The 24,213-nt window shown below is 47.0% G+C and overlaps 1 protein-coding gene across 2 annotated transcripts in view; it reads right to left on the bottom strand.

Moving 5' to 3' along the window:
* Positions 1-1,843: 1,843 nt before the first annotated feature.
* Positions 1,844-24,213, bottom strand: part of DMRT1 (doublesex and mab-3 related transcription factor 1) — a 111,574-nt gene continuing 89,204 nt past the window's right edge. For both annotated transcript variants that reach the window (XM_047828925.1, XM_047828926.1), the window contains exon 5: positions 1,844-3,036. In XM_047828925.1, coding sequence (XP_047684881.1) covers positions 2,882-3,036 — 155 coding nt within the window. In that variant the 3' untranslated portion in view covers positions 1,844-2,881. The remainder of the gene's footprint in view (positions 3,037-24,213) is intronic.

Here is a 24,213-nt window from a genome sequence, read left to right as displayed (position 1 = left end):
CTCGATTTTTAGGCGTGCGCAGCAGTTCGGTTTCCACGAGGTGCAAGGGACAATGGTGACGGCTAGGCGGGTCTGGTTCCCACCCCTGCCCCGAACTGAGGTTTTATGTGTGGGTTTCGGAGGGAACCCTCGCTATGGGTGTGGCAGTGGAGGTGGCAGCGAGAAAGCAGTGTCACCAAGGTCGCCCTGGGCCTCTCAGGCAGCTTTCCCTGAGGCCCTAGATCCGCAGGGTGGGGCTCGCAGCGCATTAAGGGTGAGAGCAAGGGGCACCCGAGTGAGGCGCCCGCCCGGGGCCGCGTCCGCATGTAGTAGGGGCACGGTCACCCTCGCCCGCAGCTCCTGCGGGAGCCCGAGACGGCGCGTTTCGTTTGCCCAGCGTCCAGGAGGGGAAGGCGCGGCGATCCTGCCTCGGTTTCCCCGCGTTGGAGCAGCAGAAGCGCTCCTAAGTGCTCAGGGCTGTCCCGGCCGTCCGCCAGATGCTCACGGGATGCCTGGCACGTCCACACTCGCACACACGTGTTGGGCATACGTGTATACCGCACACTCCAGGGATATCGCCTGCAGGGGGGATGCGGCCTTGCTGTTACAGGTCTCCCTACAAGGGATCAAAGCTCAAATGTGTGTATTCAAATATGGTTAAAATGGAGCAACCAAGCCTTCCCGCGGTTGCTCTACTGGTGTTCAGAATTTGCTAAATTCCTACAGCTGAGCACCCTGGACCGGCCTGGCTCCCTCCCTAGCAGTCAGGAATAAACAGCCTAGGTGCAGTGGCCCCGGGGCCGGTTTTAGCGCCAGGAGCAGCCCTCCGGTGGGGGTAGCGGGATTCAGAACCAAATCGGGCTTTGGGAGCGGCAGGAGGGGCCTCTCCGAAGGACGGGCGCTTCCCACCCGACCTGCCTGTTTCCCTGGGTGCCGGCAGCTGGGAGTAGAACTCGAACTCAGGGCGGCAGGAGGCCGGGATGCGCGCGGCGGGAGATACCAGAGCCCGTCCCTGGGGACGTAGGGGTGGGCACCAGGGGCCCAGAAGATGCTGGGTCAAATCTCTGGCAGCGCCCTGTCAAGTTTACCCACGCTCCGCTGGCTTTTCAGAAACGTAGGGACACTTAAGACGCACGTTCCCAGAGGAGGCACCCTACCCGCCCCCCGCCCCACTGAGGGGGCGTGTCCGGCTTCTCCAACAAAAACACCGCGCAAAATCCGTGTGTTGGGGGCATCTATACAGAAAGGCTGGTACTGGAAGACTCCTGGGTCCGCGGAAGCCAGGATTATTCAAAAAACGTAGGGAGCCTGGGCAGTGGCCAGCAAGTGCACGAAGTATCTTCATCTTCAGAAAAGCCACCCTTAACGCCTTGGAGGTGGCGACTCCGCCGCCAGGTCCCTTCCTTGCGCACCCGCAGCCTTCTGGCGTCGCCGCCACAATAGCTACAGCTACAGCCGCCCCGAAGGGCACACGGCTGCAGTAGCAGCAGCCTGACAAGTGTGATAAAATGATCTTCCTTAACTAAACTCGTAAAGCACTGGGCAATAAAACTCAATCTTCTGTAAAATCCAATTAAGTCATTATCTGACTGATTGTATCTTTAATTGAAAACAGAAGTGACAGTAAATTTCTGTGATATATCAGGATCAATCGATACCACTATACGATTCAGCCCCAAGAAGTGATTTATAATGTCAAACCTATATAGGTAACTCCACATTATTCTCTCTAAAACCACTGGTGGATGAAATTAAGAGTAAGTGCATTTAATAAAAAACAAGATGGTCAGGTTATTGATTACAACAGATGGGGGTGAAATCAAATAGATGTTTTCAAAGCACAGAGCGAAGAAAATACAAGTAATTTCTTTTTTCCTGTTTAATACCGCTCACCAAATATACACACAAGAAAATTCAGTCATCAATAACATTTTTATTTCAGGTACAGCTGCAACTACACAGAACAATGAATTTTTTTAGACTAGTTTCATTTCAGGATGGCTTCTGTTACATAAGGAAGTACTCCACAAGCAATTTTTAACAAAGTAATGAACTCAGAAATCTGTAGTAACTTTTAAAGATGTACTTATTTTCAAATCAGATTACAACCTAAGGTTACAAAATAGTCTAGATTGCATCCATTTATTTTTCCCCTGTAGCAGAAGGAATGTGTATGATAAACTCTCCTATTATTCTAGAAACAAATCCAGGAATTCTGCATTACTGAGGTTACTTTCAATTGTGTTGTTTTGAAATAACCCTTTATGGAAAGGGCAGTGGTTCTCAGGCGCTTTCTTTTTCTGACTGTATTTCAATCATGTTTTGGATTTGGGGGGGGGGGTGGGGTAGGGCTCGGCTTTTCCAACAGCAACACAAACACACCGTATTTCCATTTACTCTTTCTGTGGATTTCTAAAACAATCACTAAGTTTGTCTGCTCTTTTCTTCTCACTGGTCAGGTATTTGGCTAAATTTATATTTTTGCAGCTTTATTAAAATACTAAAATAGAAACGTCTAAGGCACCTAAGATTTCATTTTAAAATCAGAGGTAATATCTAATCATGACACACTGAGATGCAAATGTACTGCTTTACTTTAGTGAATTACTGTATTTCTTGAAAACTACAATGTAAACCAGTATCATCCACAAAGTAGGGGTGGAGGGGATACTACTATCTAACTCCGTGAGCAAAGCACTTAATTCTTGTGGATGGTAGTCCTGGATCCTAAACTATTCCAAATACATTCTGGCCCCTGGGCTAAGCTCTAAGGAGTGGAAACCAAACACGTTCTCAACAGTTAAGTCGACCTGAGTCAAGACAAAATATGAACAACAAACCCCGTGTCTAAATGGAATACACCTGCTACTCCCAGTGAACCGCCAAAAGCATCGGGCACCATTCACTCGTCCTCTTCGATGACCGGAGTAACGCTGAAGCTGCTTGGCTCAGAGGCGGACTCGCATTCGAGCACTCCCTTTGTGCTCTCGTTACTAATGGGAGAGCTGCTGGAGAGGGAAACCAAGCCAGAATCTTGACTGCTGGGCGGCGAGAATACTGGGTCGTGGGGAAAGACAGGGAGGGAGAAGAGCACGTTAAAAGTAGCCAGTCTTTCTACATTCAGGATTCGGTGAGGTTTCAACAAAGATAGAGGCGCTCTGCATCTCCATCCTGCGTTCAAAGCGTGGTTACAGGCAGTCATTACAACCCCCAGCGTTTCTTTAGAATTAAAAAAAAACAACAACAACAGTATTTCTGCACAATATCTATTCAGTTATCTGTTTGCATTTGAAAGGGAAAGTTAGGGAGCAGAATTCTGGATTTATGTGCATAAGGAAAAAAAATAACCAATCTGCATCCCCCTCTTTGGGGAAACTATTTCCACCCTTCACTGAACCCCTCCCCTTTATGTAAAGGATGCTAATAGAACTTGTCTTGTCAAATGATCCGTCTGACAAATTACCCCCAGCAAGACTCCACCCATGTATTTCCACCATTTGACAGGTAACCCTAAGTTTTTCAACATATAGCAAGCAAAGGTGATAGCTTATCAATTTTCCTGTTATTTCTCTTCGATATACAGGGACAAACACTTGCTGTTTACATAACTTCTGCAAACCAAAAAGCAGGAAATGGGAGGGAAACTTTTTACAAAATATGAAAAGTTTAATACCTTCACAAAAACAGAAGTCAGGTAAAGATTTTAAAAGCAAATCTGTGAACATAAAACTCTACTAGGAAACTGACATTAAATATGAAAGATGCTAAATGTGCTCAACAATGTTTGCAACCTCACAAGCCACAGTAGATACAAAATTTAAGCAAAAGGGTCTCTGACCTTCTTAACCTTAGCCGAGTTCAGATCCACCCCCAGAACTCCCTTCCTGCCTAGTGTGAACGTAATTAAGGGGAAGCTGCAGTGGCAATTTCTCTCCTCATTAACTTCCTGATTGGTTTCAGCCTCAGGATTCTGCCGGGCAGTAGTTTGTCACCAATTCCAAATGGCCAATCGTTAATACTAATGTTTGTGTAACTAACTGCCAGCATCTGCCACGGCTTCTTGTACAACAATAATGGTGAAAGGGTACATTAGTGCTCCTGTGTTAATTCAGCTTGTGTTCATCAATAGGGAAATCTATGATGTAATTAGCAAAATGCACTGGGAACTGAGTGCTGAAGTCATTTGTAGGGAACTAAATCATCGTAGAAGCTGCACCGAGTCCTGATGTGTTTGCCATCAATACTTATTATGTTTGGGATTTAATAAGGTATATTACCGTGCTGAAAAGAGACCTTTTTACAAGAGAACACTATTTACGCTTGTTATGGGTTTGGAAAAGGTTTGCCGCGGCTAGTGGAAACACACAGAACTAAAAGAGCAGAGCTAGGATTTAAGAAGCGGACCTTTAAAACCACTCCACTGGACCAAATTATCTCAGAAGGCTCCTTTCTTCTAACGTGACATATGGATGGATAGACAGAAGAACGGAGAGTTTTGTAGGGCTGCCTCAAAACCTCCAAGAAGGAAAGGCATGATCTGGAAACTTAGTGAATAAATCTGAAAAACAATTTGGGCAATTTCCTGACAAACAATTACCTTTGATACTGATAGTATTTGCTTAGTAACTGAAATTAAAAAGCAAGGGTAATAGTGTGTAAGCCTTTTTAAGTGGAGCGCTGTTAAATAGTACTTTACAGACCCCAACAAAGCATACACATGCACGCCAACCAAAACAACTGGGAACCTAAAAAACCTGAAACCTTCATTTTACTGCAGTCCATAAAGGCTACATTTGAACTGTTACATGGATTTAAAAATCCCCACAAATCCAAGATGATTTATGAATTGTGCTACACACACAGCACGTTGTATATACAAAGAAATGTTTTCCAAAGGCGGCACTTTGCTCTGACATCTTGGAACTACACAAAGATCTGGAGAGCCATCTAAGAACCAACCAGGGAGAGGGTATGAGTTATCTGCCCACCGCCCTCAACCCACCTCAAACCAGTGATGGAACCTTCTCTGTCTGGAAGCGCTGGGGACGAGAAGGTTTACTGCCCTACCTCCTGTATGCCACAAGCTGTAATGAAATACTTAATCCTCAAACCAGTCACCGAAAGAATCACCCCCGCCGGTTGATGGAGGGGACCCCGTGCGTGTGGCACTTGTCAGCACCACCCCCTGGGTTGCTCCCCCTGGACCATCCCACCCTCCTTGGGTGCCACACTGGCCTGGGAACCCTCCTCATCTCCGTGGGGCGGCGGCGAGTTTAAGGAGGCAAAAGAACTGACCCTTGTCAGACTGATGCAGTGGCCAGAAAGGAGTGAGTGAGTGCTCTCTGCCACGTTCTGAGCCCTGGGCCTGCCTTCTGCCTCAGTCAGCAGCTGACCCACGAGATGCCCCTCCACCCCAGCCGTGCACCTCTTACCCCCATTTAACTGATCCGTGACCAGAAAAGGGAGGGGCAGGAATTCTGCAAAAGGAAGAAATGTGGGGATAGCTCCCTTTGGCCCTCAGTTGCCTTGTGCGTGTTTTCTTGGAAAGTATTCCTGTGACTCAGGCTACAGAGACACACGCAGTGTCACCTGCAGAGACGGGGGAGGCTCCAAGCACTCCTAATCCATGACTGCACTCAGGGAAGATGCAAATAAATGGAACTCAACCGGTTTTGGAAAGTGTCAGCATTTTTCAGGGTTTCTCCACTCAAAATTTAAATCGATGTCATTTTTACTTTTGTCCAAGGCTTGGCATCGTCTTTGAATAGTGGGACAGTGTTTGCTGAACTCATTTTGTGTGACCCCCTCCTAAGAGGAGTTAAGGATTTCAGAAGTGTTATCCTGGAGACGAATGTCCAAAATGTGTTTTAGTACTGTCCTTAAAGGTACACTCTCCGTTTTAATGCAGCTTCATTAAACTCTGTTGGGGGAAGAGTAGTAATTGGTCACTGTAAATCATTTTATACCAATTAAAAATTCCAAAGTCAGAGTTATCCTTTCTGCTTTTTAAGTTGATTTTAATGAGCCTGACACAAGGCTCATTTCAACTCAAAAGGTTCCTCTTAATTATTTTGTAAAAATGCTAATGCCTTGTGTCAGTGGGACTGTAAGAAAAGGTACAGTGTTGGTAGCACTAGAAATTGGTTCGGTCTTTCTGGACAGCAATCTAGTGACATGTAATGAGAACCGTAAAACTGTTCATCCCCTCTGACCCGGTAATTCCACTCTGGGGAATAAACCCAAAGAAAGAAAGAATAATTGGCCCAGAGATGCTCAACACACGACTATTTGCATCACTGAAGATGTCAGTGCTTCGCTCCGGGCTGGGACTGGGCGGTGGGGGGATGGGGACAGCTGAGCTCGGGGAGGGGGGGCAGAAAGCTTTCACAAGGCAATAAACAATTCAGGATTATGCTACCCCTCGATCGCGGGCAGGCTCCCAGCATTTACAGAAATGGAAGGAATGACTTCTGGAGACCGAGGTAGAGCCTAAAAAGTAAGAAAAAGGAAGACTTGCCCATCTGCTCTTTTCTCCGGTTCCAGTGAAAGGTGGGGAGACCTCGGGGCTGACCCTTGATTGAACCAGCAAGCCCAGTATCTGTTTTCCCTCAAGTAGCCTATTTGTCCACCGAAGGAGGGGCTTTCTTTTACTATTATTTAAAAGCAAAAAACCTTGCACATAATCACTCTTCCCGGTGCTGGGGAAAAAGAAAAAAATTTAAGATAATGGCAGCAACGCCATCTAACCATCACCGTACCGCCACCCCCAAAACCCACCTCACCAAAAAAACCAAACAAAAACCACTCTAACTGCTAAATCTTTCGACACTGCAAAGACCCCTGACTTTTAACTTGAATGATCTGTTGGAAGTCAGTGGGCTGGAACGAATAATTCTCCTCCAATGATGTGAGAAAACAGGATATTCATGCTTGAGAAAAATTTTTCTTCCTCTCTATGTTAAATACTATTCAACGCCCACTAAGAAACCACTTAAAAATAAGAATGCAAGCAGCATTCTTCAATTGTTAGCAACTCTTCACCTCCGAGGGGACAGGGAGAAAAACAAAAGTGCTGGCCTCGGAGTCTGATGAAAAAGCTAATGAAAATTTCTCAAACAACAAATTCTTCCGCTTCATGATAAACCGAAGTGTTTGGAAATAAAATCCCTTCCAATCAATACCACTTAGCAGATATTTAATGTTTCACAATGGAACTCTTTTCCGCTGTGAAACTGCTGCCCCTTCTCACTAACGTTTAAAATAATTAGGATTATCTGAGCCAGTCCGAAGCTTGGCAGGTTCAGTCTGTACTTTCAAACAGCATTAATTCTTGGCACTCGGAACAAGGGATAAAAGGTAAAGATATGAATGGAGATCTTTATTCAACCCGATCTATCACGGATTAGTTCATTCTTTTCCAGTTCATGCCTGCACTCCAGTTAAGGGGAGGGCAAAGCTGTAACTGATGTAATTAGAAACCACAAGCTGAGAAAAAATAGCCCTTTATTAATCTCCCCATTTACTATGTATTTACTAAAATATATATATGTGTGTATATATATGTATATATACATATATATAAAATCTTTGAAACAATTAAGTGTGTTTTTTCCCCCAACCTAAGTGTAATTAAAGGACAGTGACAAGAGAGAGCTGTTGAGGATTACGCCTTCCTTGAAAACACGTCTTCACGGGCAGTTCTAAAATCTAACACCGATGCTGAGAGGGGCCGGCTCTGTGCTCTGCATGTTGTCGAGACAAGTGGCCGAGCCACGGTAAAGGAAGGTTCCTGTGGTTGGCAGCAGGCACAGGTCACTGCTTCTCTCTTGACGGAACCCTCACGACCTTTTGAAGCACTGGGAAGGGCCGTTTCTACAAACGAAGTGAACGCGTAAGAGAAAGTACCCATTATGCAATATTAACAGTCCCTCCGTCCCTCTAAATTTCTTGCATAACAAGGAGACACAACTCCCCAAATCACGCCAGAACACTTTCATTCTCAAAGTAAGCAGAAGCCCATGGAGCACCCTTCAGGAGCACGCTGGAGAGAGTGAGGGCCCCGGGGGGGGGGGGGGCGGGGGGGGGGGGGCTGAGGACCCGAGTCACAGCCTGGCCTGGCGGTTTGCAGCCCACCAGCTGGCTCATCCTACCACTCCACAAAATCGGCCAGGATATGTCAAACCTTCTCCCTTACCCGCCTACAGAGTTCAACACAGAGGGAACAATCCTTGACTGTTTTAATGTAGTGCCCAAAAAACGAAAACGAGAGGAAGGAAGGACTCCACTCAGCCTTGCACCCGACCTGGGACCCCGGGGCAGAATCGTCTCGGACCAGACGCCCCCCACGCCCCCTCTGCAAGACAGATACTCCTGAATGACTACATGGCTTATTGCTCAGGGTCATAAAACCAACTGGAGTGTCAGAGCAAGCCCATGAATTAGCAGTGTGCCCGCGACAGCAGCCCAAACGGGCTCGGCACCTCCAAGGACCCCACCCGTCGCACCTCTACCCCAAAACTTCCTGCCCGTCAGCAGTGGTGATGCTGCTGGCAGCTCCCTGACCCCAAACTGTCCCCATCAGTAGTGGAGGACTCTCTCGCTGACTCACTCATTCCTGAACTCTTTCTGAAGTGAGCACATGAGGGGTTAACTCATCAGGGCTGGCCCACCCGAGGGAGGCAGCATTTTTGGTGACCCACACAATCCAAACATTCACATTTCCTCAGTGTGTTTTAACCAAAATACACTGCGTCTCAAAACTGTGCAGCGTGGCTTCGACTTCTCTTAGGTGACAACATCCTGAGATAAAGGCTCACACTGGCTGACTCTGCCCTCCTTTGCCCTTCGGTGAACTGAATACGAAGCAGACTCTGAAGAAACCCCCTACGCTGCCCGGGGGATGGACGGGAGCATCCTGGGCCTCGGTTTCCCCATCTGTGAAATGACACTATTAACAGGCCACTGTGATAATTACCGAGTAACATTAATCAGTTGCCTCATTTTATCTGTCTGCGAGTCTCAGTCTTAAGGTCTTAAAGTTAGAAGATTCTTGCCTTTGAAGGTGCAGGAATTCAATCGGGATTTAGGACAAGGTCTATTCATCCTGGGGCACATACACAGTTGCCTTCTTGAGAAAGCCCGGAAGAGGAATGCAGGTTTGCATCCTTTGGACACCATCCCTTTAAGACAGCACTATCTGGAAGCAGGAAGACTCTCTTGTGTTTGAGCCTAAGTCTGTCTGAAAAGGGGAACTCTGGGAAGTCCTGGGCAGAGGCATCGATGACCCAAAAGAAGTAGGGGTCTCACCGGTTCCCAATCTTCAATCACTGGCTACCTGGAGCCCTGAGAACGGGGCTCGCTGGGCTGGCGGAGGCTGACCCTCAGAGGGCAACAGGGCAGAGCCCCTGTTAGGTATGCGGGCTTCGGTCAGTTCCGTACCCTCTCCATGCCTGAGTTTCCTCGTCTGTGAAACGGGAACAGAGTAGATGGTTCTACACAAAGCGGTGGGGCTCTGTAAAGTCTGACGCCGCCGAAAAGCCCACATTCAAATCCCGCCAAGCTTCAGGCTTTGGTGACCCCCACGCGGGGCCTGGCTAGGGCAGCGGGACTTCAGCACTGTGTGACCCCTGTCCCTAGCACCGCCTCCCGGCCTCCACCCCCCTCCCCGCTGCCCCGAGCTCGGAGCTCGGACACCAGCACCTCAGTGAACACCTGAGACCCGGTTTCTTTAACTGTTAAAGGAGAATAACCGTGTGTCTCACAAAGCTGACCAGAGGATCGAGGAGACGGAATCTGACGAAATAGTTGGCTGGCAAACCTGCAGAATATACACACCCGTCAGTCACGACAAGCCCCCGCCGCTCCCCCAACCCCGCAGGAGTGCGCAAACTTCTGCGGGAAGAAGCCAGGGACTCTGTGCACCCCACTGCCCGGCACAGAATCAAGAAATGAGTAAGATTCGTATTGACTCTGGTTGAGAAAGAAAAAAAAAGGCGGGGGGGACTTAGTGATGACACAGCCCAAACATCCCTGAGTGTTCTCAGACAAGTTTCAATTCTGACGTTCAGGGAAAGGGGACTTTTACTTTATTCACCCTTCTGCACACACCAAGATACTGACAGTTACGATGAATTAATTCCAAGTTGACCCCGGGGCCTGTGAGTCTGTGCTTTTCACAGCAGCGTGCACAGCACTGGCGTTACACATAGGATTTCCAGAAGCCAGGTCAACAGGTCAGCAGTCAGAGCTGAAGCAGGTGGAGCCTCGTGGCAAAAACAGGTCAAAGACAGACATCTGGTATGCTGAAATGGAGAACATCTACCATACGTTGTCTGGCACAGGGCAGTGCACACAGTGGGTGTTTAATAATGACAAACGTGTGGGAGAGACCGTGGAATTCAGTCTTCGCAAGACACGCCGTAACCACAGAACGGGGCGAACTCGCACGCTGGCCAGAGTCGCAAGCCTAAAACCAGCTTTGAGGGCTATAAACTGCAAGGGTTTTACTGAATTCCATCTGTGTTTACTGCACAGACTCTAAGCAAAGCCTGGGTACAGAGGCAGAGAAAAGCCACATCAAACACACCCTGGGACCAGGATCTCAGCCCGGGCCAAGGCCAAAGAGCCCGGCTCTTAGTGAGCATGGGGACCGTGTTCCTAGGGACTCTGCAATGCAAACACAGCTCAAGTCCAAGAACGGCGCCGCGACTGGGTGGTCACATGGACAGCTGCATTTGCAAACAGAGCATAAACACGGAATATAATCTCAGAAACTAAAGCAGACCAGGCAAACCAGATGCTCAAAAGTCATCTCTGCAGGAGGTTTTCCATGCGATCCTGGGAAAGTGGTTTTCTCAGATACAGAAGGATTCACGCTCACAAAGCAGGCTGCGGGGGGCATTTGCCATGCCAAAAACTAGCTCAGCTCTGTCCAGATTATTTTGCAACAAGAGAACATTTTCAAGTAGCCTTGTGTTTTTCTTCACGTTGAGAGGAAGAAAGGATCACAGATGCTTTGACCTTAATGGGTGATATAATTGATGGGAACATCGACCTTGATGGGCATCTTGTTGAAGCTAAAAAGGATCAAAGTTTGGAGTTCACACCACCACCGGGAGGGCTGGTCGGCGAAGGACAGTGAATGCTGCCTTCGAACCTAAGGCCTGAAAGGAACTCGGTTGCTGGCTAAACCACCAGCCTGTGGCCTTTCACTTTGGGATTACATCATCTTCCATAAAACGTGCTGTTTAACAAAACATTTAAGATATGCAGCTTTAGATGCACGGTTAAGGAAGCTTTTCGTTTAGAAATATTCTGAGACGTTTTGCCACGAAGTGGACATAAGAGAAAGTTCGTGAGCCATTTCTCAAATAGAACCTGTATAAAATTTGCAGCTTGTAATTTAAAAGTAAATACTGGCGCACCTGGGTGGCTCGGTTGGCGGAGGGTCTGACTTCGGCTCAGGTCACAATCTCGCGTGTTCATGGGTTAGAGCCCCTCAGAGTCGGGAGCCTGCTCTGGGTTCTGTATCTCCCTCTCTCTCTGCCCCTCCCCTGATCATGCTCTCTCAAAAAATAAAAAACGCTAAAAAAAATTAAAAATAAAAAATGGAAGTAAATATTGTGGGAGGCCCGGGTGGCTCAGTCAGTTAAAGTGTCCGACTCTTGGTTTCAGCTCAGGTCATGATCTCACAGTTTTTGAGTTTGAGCCCCACATCGGGGTCTGCACTGACAGCTCAGAGCCTGTGTGGAATTCTCTCTCTCTCTCTCTCTCTCTCTCTCTCTCTCTCTGCCCCTCCCCCACTTGCGCACACGCAGTCTCTCACTCTCTCAAAATAAATAAATTAATTAAAAACAAAATAAAAGTAAATATTGTGCCCCAAATGAAATGCCAGCAAGCAGGGTAGAAAAGTGTGTTGTGTACATTATTTTACCTTTACCTCAAGGGGACTCCATCTTCTTTCAAAAGCAAACGCAAAACTCATCAGTACTGGCTACCATTCTATGCCAACTTGTTACTCCCCTTTCTAGCTAGCGTTACAGGAAATCTAAGACTAGTAATTATTAATATTTTTCTCTGGTACAGGATAAGGAAGCAGACACATCCAAATAAAACATATGCCAGATGAAATCAATCAGGACAGAAAATTCCAGGCATTTCCAGACAGGAGCATACATGCCTAACTCACAGCCACACGAGTGATTTTACCGCCTCAATACAATACCGCCATCATGGACAGTTAAGGGAAGTTCAGGTTACAAGAGCAAGAATACACTATTTTGGAATGGTTCACGTTTAGGGTGAACAGAAGTAAGAAAATAAGAGCACAGAGTGTGTGTTTTTCCAAAAGAGAATTTCTACACTTTGCCCAAGACTCCAAAAGCTAAAAAAATAAAATAAAATAAAAAATTCAGTAGATGTATTTCTGAAATCATTTTTAGGTCAAGTGCTGTCTTTTCACTTAGCCCCCAAGAAAGGACATCCACCCTGTGTGAAGTGAATCTGTGGGCGATATGAGGCATTTGGGGACTGTGATTGCGCCTTCTTCCCTCTAGACGTTTGTGGTACTTTCTAACTGTTTCGAGAGAGAAGAGCTCATGTGTGGACAAGAAAAGGTCTTCCTTTCCTCCACAACTGCATCTTGAAGCCAACGTGAGGCGCGGCCTTTGTTTGGGGCGCTCCGGGAATGGCCGCCTGTGGCCTCCTTGGGCGAAAGGCTCCGCACGGGGGGCTGCGGGTGCCCGTCAGCCCAGCTCCGCTCTGAACCGAAGGGAACCGATACCAGCATGTATTTACCAAAGCAGGGGACAAATTCTTATTTAGCTCTTCCTTCCTCTGGTCAACAGATTGGGTTTCCCTTTCAGGACTTAGTTTTCTGTTTCTCGTTTCTTTTTTACTGTGGTGAAACGCACATCACATAGAACATTTTAACCATTTTTAAGCGTACAGTGGAGGGGTATTACGTCCACACACGTTGTGATGCACTTGCCATCTCCAGAACGTCTTCATGTTTGCAAACAAGAAGTCCACACCTGCTGAACGAGAACTCTCCATTCCCTCCTCCCTCAGCGCCCAGTGAGCACCCTTCTGTTTTCTGTGGTGGTGCAAGGACCACTCTGGGAACCTCACGGAAGTGGGTCATACAGTGTTTGTCGTTTTGTGACTGGCTTATTTCAGTTGGCATAATGTCCTCAGGGTTCATCCGTGTTGTAGCGTGCGGCAGGATTTCTGTCCTTCTGAAGGCTGAATAATGTTCCACTGTATGTAGACACCACATTTTGTTTACCTACTCATTTCTCGGTGGCTATGTGGGCTGTGTCTGCCTTTGGCTATTATGAAAAATGCTGGTGTAATCACTGGTGTTCAAATATCTGCTAACGTCCTTGCTGGTAATTCTTTGGGGGAACATACCCAGAAGTGTGATCGCTGGATTATATGGTAAACCCATTTTCAGGGGCGCCTGGGTGGCTCAGTCGGTTAAGCATCCGACTTCGGCTCAGGTCATGATCTCGTGGTCCGTGAGTTCGAGCCCCGCGTCGGGCTCTGTGCTGACCGCTCAGAGCCTGGAGCCTGCTTCGGATTCTGTGTCTCCCTCTCTCTCTGCCCCTCCCCTGCTCACGCTCTCGCTCTCTCAAAAAAATGAACAAAACATTAAAAAGTCATATGGTAATTCCACTTTCAGTGTTTTGAGGAACCGGTGTTATGGTTTTTCAGAGTAGCTATACCATTTTACATTCCCACCAGCAACACACAGGGTTCCAATTTCTCCACAACCTTGGGAACACTTATTCTTTTGTTTGTTTAAATTACAGTCATCCTAACAGGTATTTGGTCTTTTCCTATTAACCCTTTCCTCAATTTCTCCCTGCCCTTCTTTACCCTGACTTGGTGTCCTGTCTCCATTTCACTACCACCGAATTTAACTAAAAAGTACGCCTCACAGCCCATTCGCTGGGTTAGGCCCGGCCAACTGGTGGCTGTCTTATTCCCAGACAGGTTTCCTCCAGGTCCCCCACGACTTTCAGATCCCCACAGCCCACGGCTGCTCCGGTCTTCCCTCAGCTGCTTCCTGCAAATGTAAATTCACTGTGTGTAAAATTAAACCTACCATTCCCCGCAGAGTAAATACGACCCTCTTCTCTTGGGTCCGGAGCATGCCCATGTCACTGGCTCAGCCTCTAAGCCTCAGGATTATCTTAGGAAACTTCTCCCTTCACCTCTCCCCTACCTCCCAGCACTGACAAAGTCCTGCTCCTGTGAACCCCATGGGGCTCTTCCTCAGATCTCTCCTTCCCATTTCACTCTGTCCCTCCACGCCCCAGACTGAATCCCACCCTCATTACCTGTACCCTAACCTACCAGAATCTGGTTGTCCTGCTCTGTCTTCTCGATCTCTCCTTCACCTTCCCCACAACGGCCACCCTACTTCCAGAGAAACATCTCCCCTCAATCAGCACCTCTGGTGGCATCTGGAAAAGCCCAGACTCATCTGAGGAGCAGCAACCGGTTTGCCCACATCTCCCCTGCACTTGACTCATCCTGCTCTCCCCACCCCCAGCTCAGACCCAGGATCCTGGCCTTTGACACGTGCTCGTGCTGGTCTCACTGTCCCCCAGTCTCCACAGGTCGAAACCCAGCTCAGAGCTACTTTCCTCTCCCTCCTCAAAGGCCCAGAGTATTTTGCCTCTGCCTTTCTTGTGGTGCTCACTCCCACCTTCCTAGCCCCGCCTCTCCGCCTCTCCCATCACTGACCTAACAACTCTCCCCACAGAACAGGGGAGGATCCATGTCATATTTGTCTTTGGGGCCCTTTGGTGGCCACCAGTTAAAAGCCTGCTGTCTGGTAAGCACTCAACACATACTAGTTGATGAATGAATGAGAGATCGGACTCACTGGTCAAAGCAAGCGGATCTGTTTCCTAGAGCCCAACCCACCCTGAGCCACACACTACGTGAGCTCCCACAAGAACAATGGCGGGGAGGCAGCTGGAGTGAAAGGGAGAGGCATGGCTGCCAGTCCCACATCCAGGAAGGGGTGAGAGAGCCAACGGAGCCATGATGACACGTGACAGTGAATCTGAATCCTCCAGAAAGGTTCAGCATGCTGAAGGCAAGGATCCACTTGTAAACCTCCCTGTTGTCTGAGGCTGGGAGGCAGGAAACTTTGGCGACAGCAGGGGAAATGATCAGTCATTTGGGGAATTCATTAATGTGAAATCGCTAATTTCTCAGTGACCAAGAGTTAACGAGGCACCATGAATCTTCTCTTAAACTCAGTCCTCGGGGCGCCTGGGTGGCTCAGTTGGTTGAACGTCTGCCTCGACTCTTGGTTTCAGCAAAGATCATGATCTCATGGGTTCGTGAGATCGAACCCCACGTCAGGCTCTGTACTGATAGCGTGGAACCTGCTGGGGACTCTCTCTCTGCCCCTCTCTGCTCGCACACACACTCACACTCTCTCTTAAAATAAACATTAAAAAAAAACCAAACTCAGTCCTTGGATGATGTAATTTCACTCTAGACACTAACAGAAATGTTAGATGTAAAATCGCAAGACTGAAAGGTACGTAGGCACTTTTTTTCCTCCAATGACAGAACCTTATTAAAACTACTCCCTGAAAAAGGTAGGTAATGTGACACCATCACATAGGTTTTGCAAAGACTGCTTTCTATTATTGATTGAGAATGAGAACACCAGAATAAACAGACTTAATTCAACAGACGTACAGAGAACTCCGGCCTCAACCCTCTTCACAAGCACCCCTGACACATTAATACACAATGGCCACGGACTTGTCTGCAAAGCGAGCCTCTACAAATTTCAGAGATACATATCTTCCAAACCTTTGAAGTCTTGGACATTCAAGTAGTCTATCACAATAAGAAGTAGTCTTACCACTACTAAGAAACAGACCTTTCGGCTTTAAAAAACAAAAGACAAACAAGAAGAATATAAATATCACCGACTCTGACTAACCAGCAGGCCAGCATTTGGTCACAATATAATTGATTTCACCCTCAATGCTACTGTTGAAAGTATTTAAATGCCCAGGCACTGACTCCAACCCACACACTCCTCCTCGATCCCCCATTCCAAGCAGACCAGGTATTTTCACACATGGTTCATCTTCAGTGAAGACTGTAATTAAATCTTTAATTTGAAAACAAGAGTGAAGGTCCAGCACTCTGCATTATTGGCTGCCCTCGAAGCTTAGAGCAAAGAGCAATCAAATAACAAATGGTGACCTTAGCTCCTTCAAGCTTAAGTAAACTGCTAATTTCAGAAGGTACCGGCTCCTCTCAAAAGTGGCCAATTTACAAGTGGAAGTGCTTTCCACAGTTAACTGGCAAGCTTCCTGGGAATCAGAAATGTTATTTAAATTGCATAAACCGTCAAGTTTATGTGCTGCCTGGCCTTTTGCTCACACCATCATCTTTAAAGCATAAACTTCAGAACGTGCTTTATTTCACATCCAACGTGTGGGGAGAGGCCTGTTAGGGAGCTGAGTATTAGGAACGTGAATACTAGCACTGGTCCCTTTTACTCTCCTCCTCTACCTCCAGAATGACCTAAAACTCTTCTTAGGCATAAAAAAAGGCAGTGTGGTACAAACTGATTATTAATTCTTAGAATACTTATTAAGCATCTGCTCTGTGCCCTGCAAGGCTGTAGCCACAGGAAATAGAGCTGTGAGTAAAACAAGTCTCCGTTCTCATAAGGAAACACCAGGGACACCTGTAATCACCAACACCTGGGAACGGATTCTGGCCAGGTCACTTACTGGTGATGTGACATTGGGAATATTTTCACAGCTCTGAACTCCTCTTCGTGATCTATTAACGAGAAACAACGGGGGCAGCTGGGTGGGCTCAGTCCGTTAAGCATCCAACTTGTCGGCTCAGGTGGTGATCTCATCGTTCCCAGTTCCAGAATTGGAGCTCCAAGTCGGGCTCTGTGCTGACAGCTCAGAGCCTGGAGCCTGTTTCAGATTCTGTGTCTCCCTCTCTGTCTCCGCCCCTCCCCCACTCATGCTCTGTCTCTCTCTCTCTCTCAAAATTAAATAAACATTAAAAAAATTTAAAAAAAACCAGTAAGATTAAAGGCTGTTGCAATTAAAAATAAAATACACTGAGTATTCGATCAACACTAGTCTCTTCCTCTGCTTGTTCCTTTCCCTAATAGGGGAGCAGATAATCAGTACCCCAGGGACCATCGGAAGCAAAATCAGGAGGAAGGTGGTGTTTTTTCTCAATTCTTTGTTTGCCTGCCTTTGTGTCTTCTTCACCTCTTTGCACTTCTTTTCTGTTCTTCAGAATATGTGGTCCCTGGTCCTCCCTCTGCCAAATTACACCTTCCCCTGCCCTCAGCCCATTCCAGAATTCTATTCTTTCAAGTAACCCCTTGAAGCTCTTGATGAAAAGCATCCAATTAAACTAATTCACAAGGTAAATGCAGGCTTCACGCTTTGACCCTCTTGTGGATGTGTTCATTTCAAGGAGGTGGCTTTCAGGCATTTCGGATGACGAGTCGTCTGGGGGCGGGGAAAATTTCCAAAGTATTGCCTGTACCACTCGGTATGCAGACCGTACCGCTATTAAGCAGGTACATCCTGAGATTCGCTTTGACGAGGTCAAGTTTTTGTAATGTACAGCAAAGACACACTCCTGCTGAGTGAGGTTCTGGTCCATGCACAGTCTGCATTCCCATCCCAGGCTGCAGTCACAGCCTTTTGAAGCATCTACCCCCGGGGGCGCCTGGGTGGCTCAGTTGGTTGAACTTCCGACTCTTGATTTTGGCTCAGGCCATGACCAGGGTCATGGGATCAAGTCCTGCATTGGGCTCCAAGCTCAGCGTGGAGCCTGCTTAAGATTCTTGCACTCTCTCCCTCTCTCTCAAATACTAAATAAATAAATAAATAAATAAATAAATAAATAAATAAATGTATCTAGTGAGAGACTCTCCAGCTGATAATCAGCTTCCCTTCCTGGAGCTTCATAGAATGCAATTCTAGGGCAGACCAGAAAACCACTGGTATTTAAAGAATCAAAGTCACAAGACAATTATTTCCCCGCTAACGGTAACTCTCCTGTTTTCTAGCACTTCCCTGAGGCTCCAGAATCCTAATGACGTATTTGTCAGAGCAGTGAATAGAATGAGCTTTTAATTATTTTTGTTAGGAAATATTGCTAGCGTTCACACTAAACCAGGTAAAATTGAGAGAAAAAGCAAAGACAAATATTAGCGTTAGCTAACCATGTGCTTGGGAGCGAAGGGGGGGAACTTACCATGCTAAACCAAGGTCATCCATTTATAGTAGAAGTACTTAGAACTTTCTGTGTCAAAATCAACTATCATATACCAAAGGATTTACTTTGCTTTAATAAACATGTATTCTTTTTGTAGTAATAAAAAGTGATAGAAAATGGCAGAAAGGAAGGATAAAAGGAAATCAAAGAAAACACAGGCCATGCTGGAAACCCAGCTCCCCCTCTGAACTGTAGGAGTCAGCTCTTTCATGAGGGCAGGCGTGGACACTGGCAGATGAAACAGGGATTCTTAGGAAGGCTGGAGCTCCCAGCCTCAGGCAGGAGCTAAGTGCTGACCTAGGTAAGCAGGCTGGTGAAATGAGCCTCAGCCCACATTATTTATTAGCATAATTATTAATAACAATCACTATCATTCATTGAAGCCCTATTGTATTCCAGGCTGCACTTTGCTTATTACCTTCACAAAAAAAAAAAAAAACCCTTTGGGGAGGTGGGTATTAACAACCTCATTTGGCAGATTTTACAAACTGAGGCCCAGAGGTGGTGATTAACATCCAAGGTCACACAAGCGTGGAGTGTCAGAGCCAGAATCTGTGCCTGAGTGGCCTTGAACCGGACTGTCCACCACAAGGCCACAGTGCAGAACCACCAGTCTGCTATCTCCCCCTGCCTCCTGCAGACACCCCCCTCCTTCCAGGGAGCCCTCTGCACCCAGCTACCAAGTTGCTGCCTGAGATCCCCTCCAGAAAGCCACGGTTGTGCTCAAAGAGACAGCTTTGAAGTTTAAGCATCACCAGCTGCCCAAGGGCCCCCCATTCTCACATCTTTTAAATCTGTCTTCCACGCCAAAGAGACCTGAGGAATCCATCACGTGATTCAGTAGAGGGAAAGGTTGGCGGCAACTTATGTGTTTGCCGCTGATTGTCAGATTCTGGGCGGTTCAAGAAAATAAAGTAGGAGTCACTTGGCAGAAGCCTGCGTTCTCTTCAAGAGCAGCCTCCGCTGCAGAGCCTCGTGAGCCCCAAAGCAGCAGAGCACAGGGGAGAGGACAGTCCGTCCTGGGCCAGCAGGGACAGAGCGCGGATTTCCACCACAGACTCCTGAGCACTTGGCAGGAGCGTCAGAAACAGAACCACAGGATCTGGGAATGTGAGCACTAGCACGCACGGACGCCTCCGAGAGAGCTTTTGCTTCCAGGTTGCAGGAGTCTCAGGAGAGGAGAGGAAGGCAAGACAAGACCCTTCCCAGTGTCAGAGCTTTGCTTTTCCCCTCCTCCCATCTGAGAGAATGAAGACGGTTGAGCAAAGCTCACCTGTGACAGGGCGACAAGGGCGGGGGCTGAGGAAGCAGGGGCAGGTGGGCACCGAGGTGACAGACCTCACAGTCCCGGCACGCACCCAGAGCACAGAGAGGCACGAGACAGCCCACTTCTGGGCACATCCATATAGGTGAGTTTTCAGCGTAGCTAAGTAATTATCCAATCCACCTCTTGTGACCTTTCATGAAGTCAGGATGGAGACGATGAAAAATGAACCAATTCACCCCAGCAGGCTCCAGCACCTCACGGTCAGCAGTATCAAGGGCTCCTGATACATCTAACAGAAATGCCGCGGTGCCTGACCAGGGCCACCAGCGGGAAGAACCTATCAATCAATGAAACTAACACAGAGTCCGGGTCCTGCTCAAATCTGAAGCCGCAGCGGCAGGAAATGGCTCACGGTACAATAATTAACTCCTGGATTCAGGCAGTATTGTCTTTAAGACTATCCTGTCTCTTGGGGCGCCTGGGTGGCTCAGTCGGTTAAGTGTCCGACTTTGGCTCAGGTCATGATCTCACAGTTCGGTAGTTTGAGCCGTGCATCAGGCTCTGTGCTGACAGCTGAGTGCCTGGAGTCTGCTCTAGATTCTGTGTCTCCCTCTCTCTCAGCCCCGCCCCCACCCATGCTCTGTCTCTCTCTCTCTCTAAAATGAATAAACATTAAAAAACATTAAAAAAAAACCCCAAAAAGACCATGCAAGTTATCTTCAGGACCTCAGTTTCCACATCTTTACAGCTCAGGGTTTGAGCTCAATGACTTATAATTTCTCTTCCAGACCTAAAATTCTGTGTTCTGATTCTCAGGTTCTGATTCCTTAAATCTCCGTTTCTTTTAGGCTCTAAAGGTTTAAGTGCCAGCTCAAAGTCAGAGTTAACGGAGTACAAAGCAGAACAAAGCAGAGTCGGGAAGTTTAACATCAAGTGATTAGTTCTGAAGCAAGAAATTAAGGCCTTTTCTTCCCTAATAGAGGCATTAACATTTTCTGTCAATAACTGACTATCTAAGTAAAAGCTCCTTGCAATCACTGGGATTCAGCCACTAAATGGGAGGTTGAATCTCTCTTTATGCTGCTATAGAAAGCAGCTTCAGGTGACATGTGACAGCTTCTGCTTCAGAACCAAACAGTGATCAGGGGCACCTCTGGGGGGCTCAGTCGGTGGCACGCCGGACTCTGGCTCAGGTCGTGACCTCACAGTTCCTGAGTTCGAGCCTGCTGTCGGTTTAGCTGCTGTCAGCATAGGGCCTGCTTCAGATCCTCCGTGCCCCCCTCTCTGCCCCTACCCTGCTCAAGCTCTCTCCATCAAAAATAAAAACAAACATTTAAAGAAAAAAGAATCAAACGCTGATCACGTGACGATGACTTGGTGGAAACCAGACTGGCAGATTTCTCACAAGGAATCTCCTAACTCGACTGATTCTCTGCAATCTTGATGGGCTCAGTGTTGGCGGATCGTCAACTACTGCTCTTTCGTGTGAATTTCAACCGGTATCCGCATGACCTCTTAGACCTGGACACACCCCCCTACACCCCTTAGCGTAGAGAGGACACATCCCCAGCCTTTCCCACAAAGGGGACAGCACACTTTTAAATGCCCCGAAAACACAGTTGTCTCTACACCGTATCAGCCAGAAAGCAGGTGGGATCGCCTCCTGCTTCCCGTATTTCGAACTGCCTCCTGTTAGACCAGATCCTCTAGTGACAAGAAAGCAGCTACGAGAGAGAAGAATCGCTGGGGCCTTTAAGAGCACCTCTGCCGGTACCAGAGCTGGAAACGGACTGGGATTCAGTACAAGCTGTATGTTAGGCACAGGTGGACCATGCTGGGGGACTAGGCCTGTGACCTGTCACCTGCTCTTGTACTTTTCCTGCAGCGACAGGAGGGAGCGGTGGTGGCCAAAATGGTCCAGTCACTCGGTACCTCAGGCACTGCCCGGACGCTAGACAAGGGCGCCTCCCTTCCTGCCAGGCCATTTAAGAGGTGCTCTGGCTCCGAAGGAAATGAAAGGGACCCCCAGACTCCATTCTCCATCCACCAGATTGACAAAAATATAGATGTTCAATAGAATCATGCTAGCAAAAGATTGGGGAAAGTGGTACTTTCACACAGTGCTGCTTAGCGAACCAGTATAGCTCAGCGTGGCGGTTAATGGGGTGACATTTAATACAAACTGAGACGCAGGCTTTCTTTGGAATGCCCCTTCTTAGTGTCTCCCCAGAAAAACATGTATATAGAGTGTGCATTCGTACAACGAACCAATAAACTGTGGTCTATCCAAACTGTACAACAGTAGGAGCCAGTGAGAAAGAATAAACCAACACGAAAGATCTCTGAGACCAAATGTTATCTGAAAAAACTGTATGTGAGCAACGATACGTTACAACTGCATTTATATTAAAAAGCCAAGAAAACTATGTATTTCTACAGAAACATGTATCTGTGTGACTTCATAGCAAAAAGTCTAAAATGATAAATTAAGAATTTAGCTCTTGAGGTAACTGTTAAAATAAATGAAGGGGGGGGGCGCGCTTGGATGCCTCAGTGAGGTAAGCGTCCTGACGTCAGCTCAGGTCATGATCTCAAGGTTCGTGGTTTTAAGCCCCGCTTCGGGCTCTGTGCTGACAGCTCAGGACTCTTTGGCCTCTGTGTCTCCTTCTCTCTGTCCTTCCCCCACTCGTGCTCTATCTGTCTCTCAAAAATAAATAAATGTTAAAAATGTTTTAGGGGTGGCTGGGTGGCTCAGTCAGTTAAGCGTCCAACTCTTGATTTCAGCTCAGGTCCTGATCTCATGGTTCATGGATTCAAACCCCGCGTCGGGCTCTGTGCTGACAGCTCAGAGCCTGGAACCTGCTTCAGATTCTGTGTCTCCCTCTCTCTCTGCCCCTCCCCCATTCATGCTCGCCCACTCTCTCGCGCTCTCTCTCTCTCTCAAAGGAATAAACTGAAAAAAATACATTTTAAAAATAAGATAAAATAAAATAAGTAAATAAAATAAATTAAATTAAATTAAATTAAATAAATGAGGGAAAAGACCACAGCACAGTACACACAGCAAAATTACCACTGGTTAAAAAATATGTGTGTAGGGTGCCTGGCTGGGTCAGTAAGGAGAGTGCGTGACTCTTGATCTCGGGGTCATGAGCTCAAGCCCCACATTGGGTGTAGCGACTGCTTGAATAAAAGTAAACTTTAGGGGCACCTGGGTGGCTCAGTCAGTTGGGCTCTTGACTTCGGCTCAGGTCATGATCTCATGGTCTGTGAGTTCGAGCCCCACATCGGGCTGTGTGCTGACAGCTCAGAGCCTACAGCCTCCTTCAGATTCTGTGTCTCCTTCTCTCTCTGCCCCCACCCCTCCACTCTCTGTCTCTCAAAAATAAATGAACATTAAAAAAATTTTTTTTTAAGTAAACTTTGAAAATAACAAAAAAATGTATGTGTATTAAAAAAAAAAAGACAGGGGCGCCTGGGTGGCGCAGTCGGTTAAGCATCCGACTTCAGCCAGGTCACGATCTCGAGGTCCATGAGTTTGAGCCCCGCGTCAGGCTCTGGGCTGATGGCTCGGAGCCTGGAGCCTGTTTCCGATTCTGTGTCTCCCTCTCTCTCTGCCCCTCCCCCGTTCATGCTCTGTCTCTCTCTGTCCCAAAAATAAATAAACATTGAAAAAAAAAGACAAATCAGGAATTACAAAGAAAATAAAAACAGCAGTGTTCTGTTCATCTAAGAAAAAATAAAGTGAGGGGTGCCTGGGTGGCTCAGTTGGTTGAGCCATCTGACTTTGGCTCAGGTCGTGATCTTGAGGTCTGGAAGTTCCAGCTCTGCGATGGGCTCTGTGCTGACAGCTTACAGCCTGGAGCCTGCTTCATATTCTCTCTCTCTCTGCCCCTCCCCCACTTGCGCTGTCTCTCTCTCAAGAATAAACACTAAAAAATTTTAGGAAAAAGAGTTATTTTAACTGTTCACTCAGAAACATGTTCTGAGAAACCAGTTTTCCAAAATTATTTTTAACTGCTCTTAAATACGACTTAAAAAGGTACTTTTGAGGTGAATACAGCACAAAACATGGCTGTACACAGCAAGTTTCATCTTGACGGAAGCATGGAATTCCTGACGGCAAACTAGTAGAAAGAAAAAATTAACTACAGCCTAGTTATATTGTTCATAGGGACCACTGTAAACTATTTTGATTTTTGAAAATGCTACTTCATAGAAGGTCTAATTTGCTGATAAAATTTGCAATGCATTTCATTAATACCACCGATTTGTTGTGATACAGCAGGTCTTTATCCAACAGAAGTCTGAACAATCCTATGGTTAAGCTGGTCACTTTGCAATGTGTATTGCTTTAGGCAATGAGATTCACCAAATTATCTTGTTAATAACCTTCTAAAATACAACTTCAAACACCTTGCCAGGCAAAGAACTAGAATAAAAATATACTATGATGTCTCTGAAACATTATAGAAGAGTAATACCTTACAACGCATAGCCTGTTGTTATAAATGTGTGATATTATAATATGCTTATAAATGTTTGGAATAAAGCCAAATTTAAAGCAAGTCAAAAACCCAGATGCTTGAATCAGGCTTGGCTCCATGCACACAAAAAAGAGGGTTACTTACGAACAAGTGATTTGAGATCCAGGGGACAAG

Source organism: Prionailurus viverrinus, chromosome D4 (genome assembly GCF_022837055.1).
Source record: "Prionailurus viverrinus isolate Anna chromosome D4, UM_Priviv_1.0, whole genome shotgun sequence".
Lineage (NCBI taxonomy): Eukaryota > Metazoa > Chordata > Mammalia > Carnivora > Felidae > Prionailurus > Prionailurus viverrinus.
The sequence above is the reverse complement of the archived record's forward strand: the minus strand, read 5'-3'. Positions and strand labels throughout refer to the sequence as shown.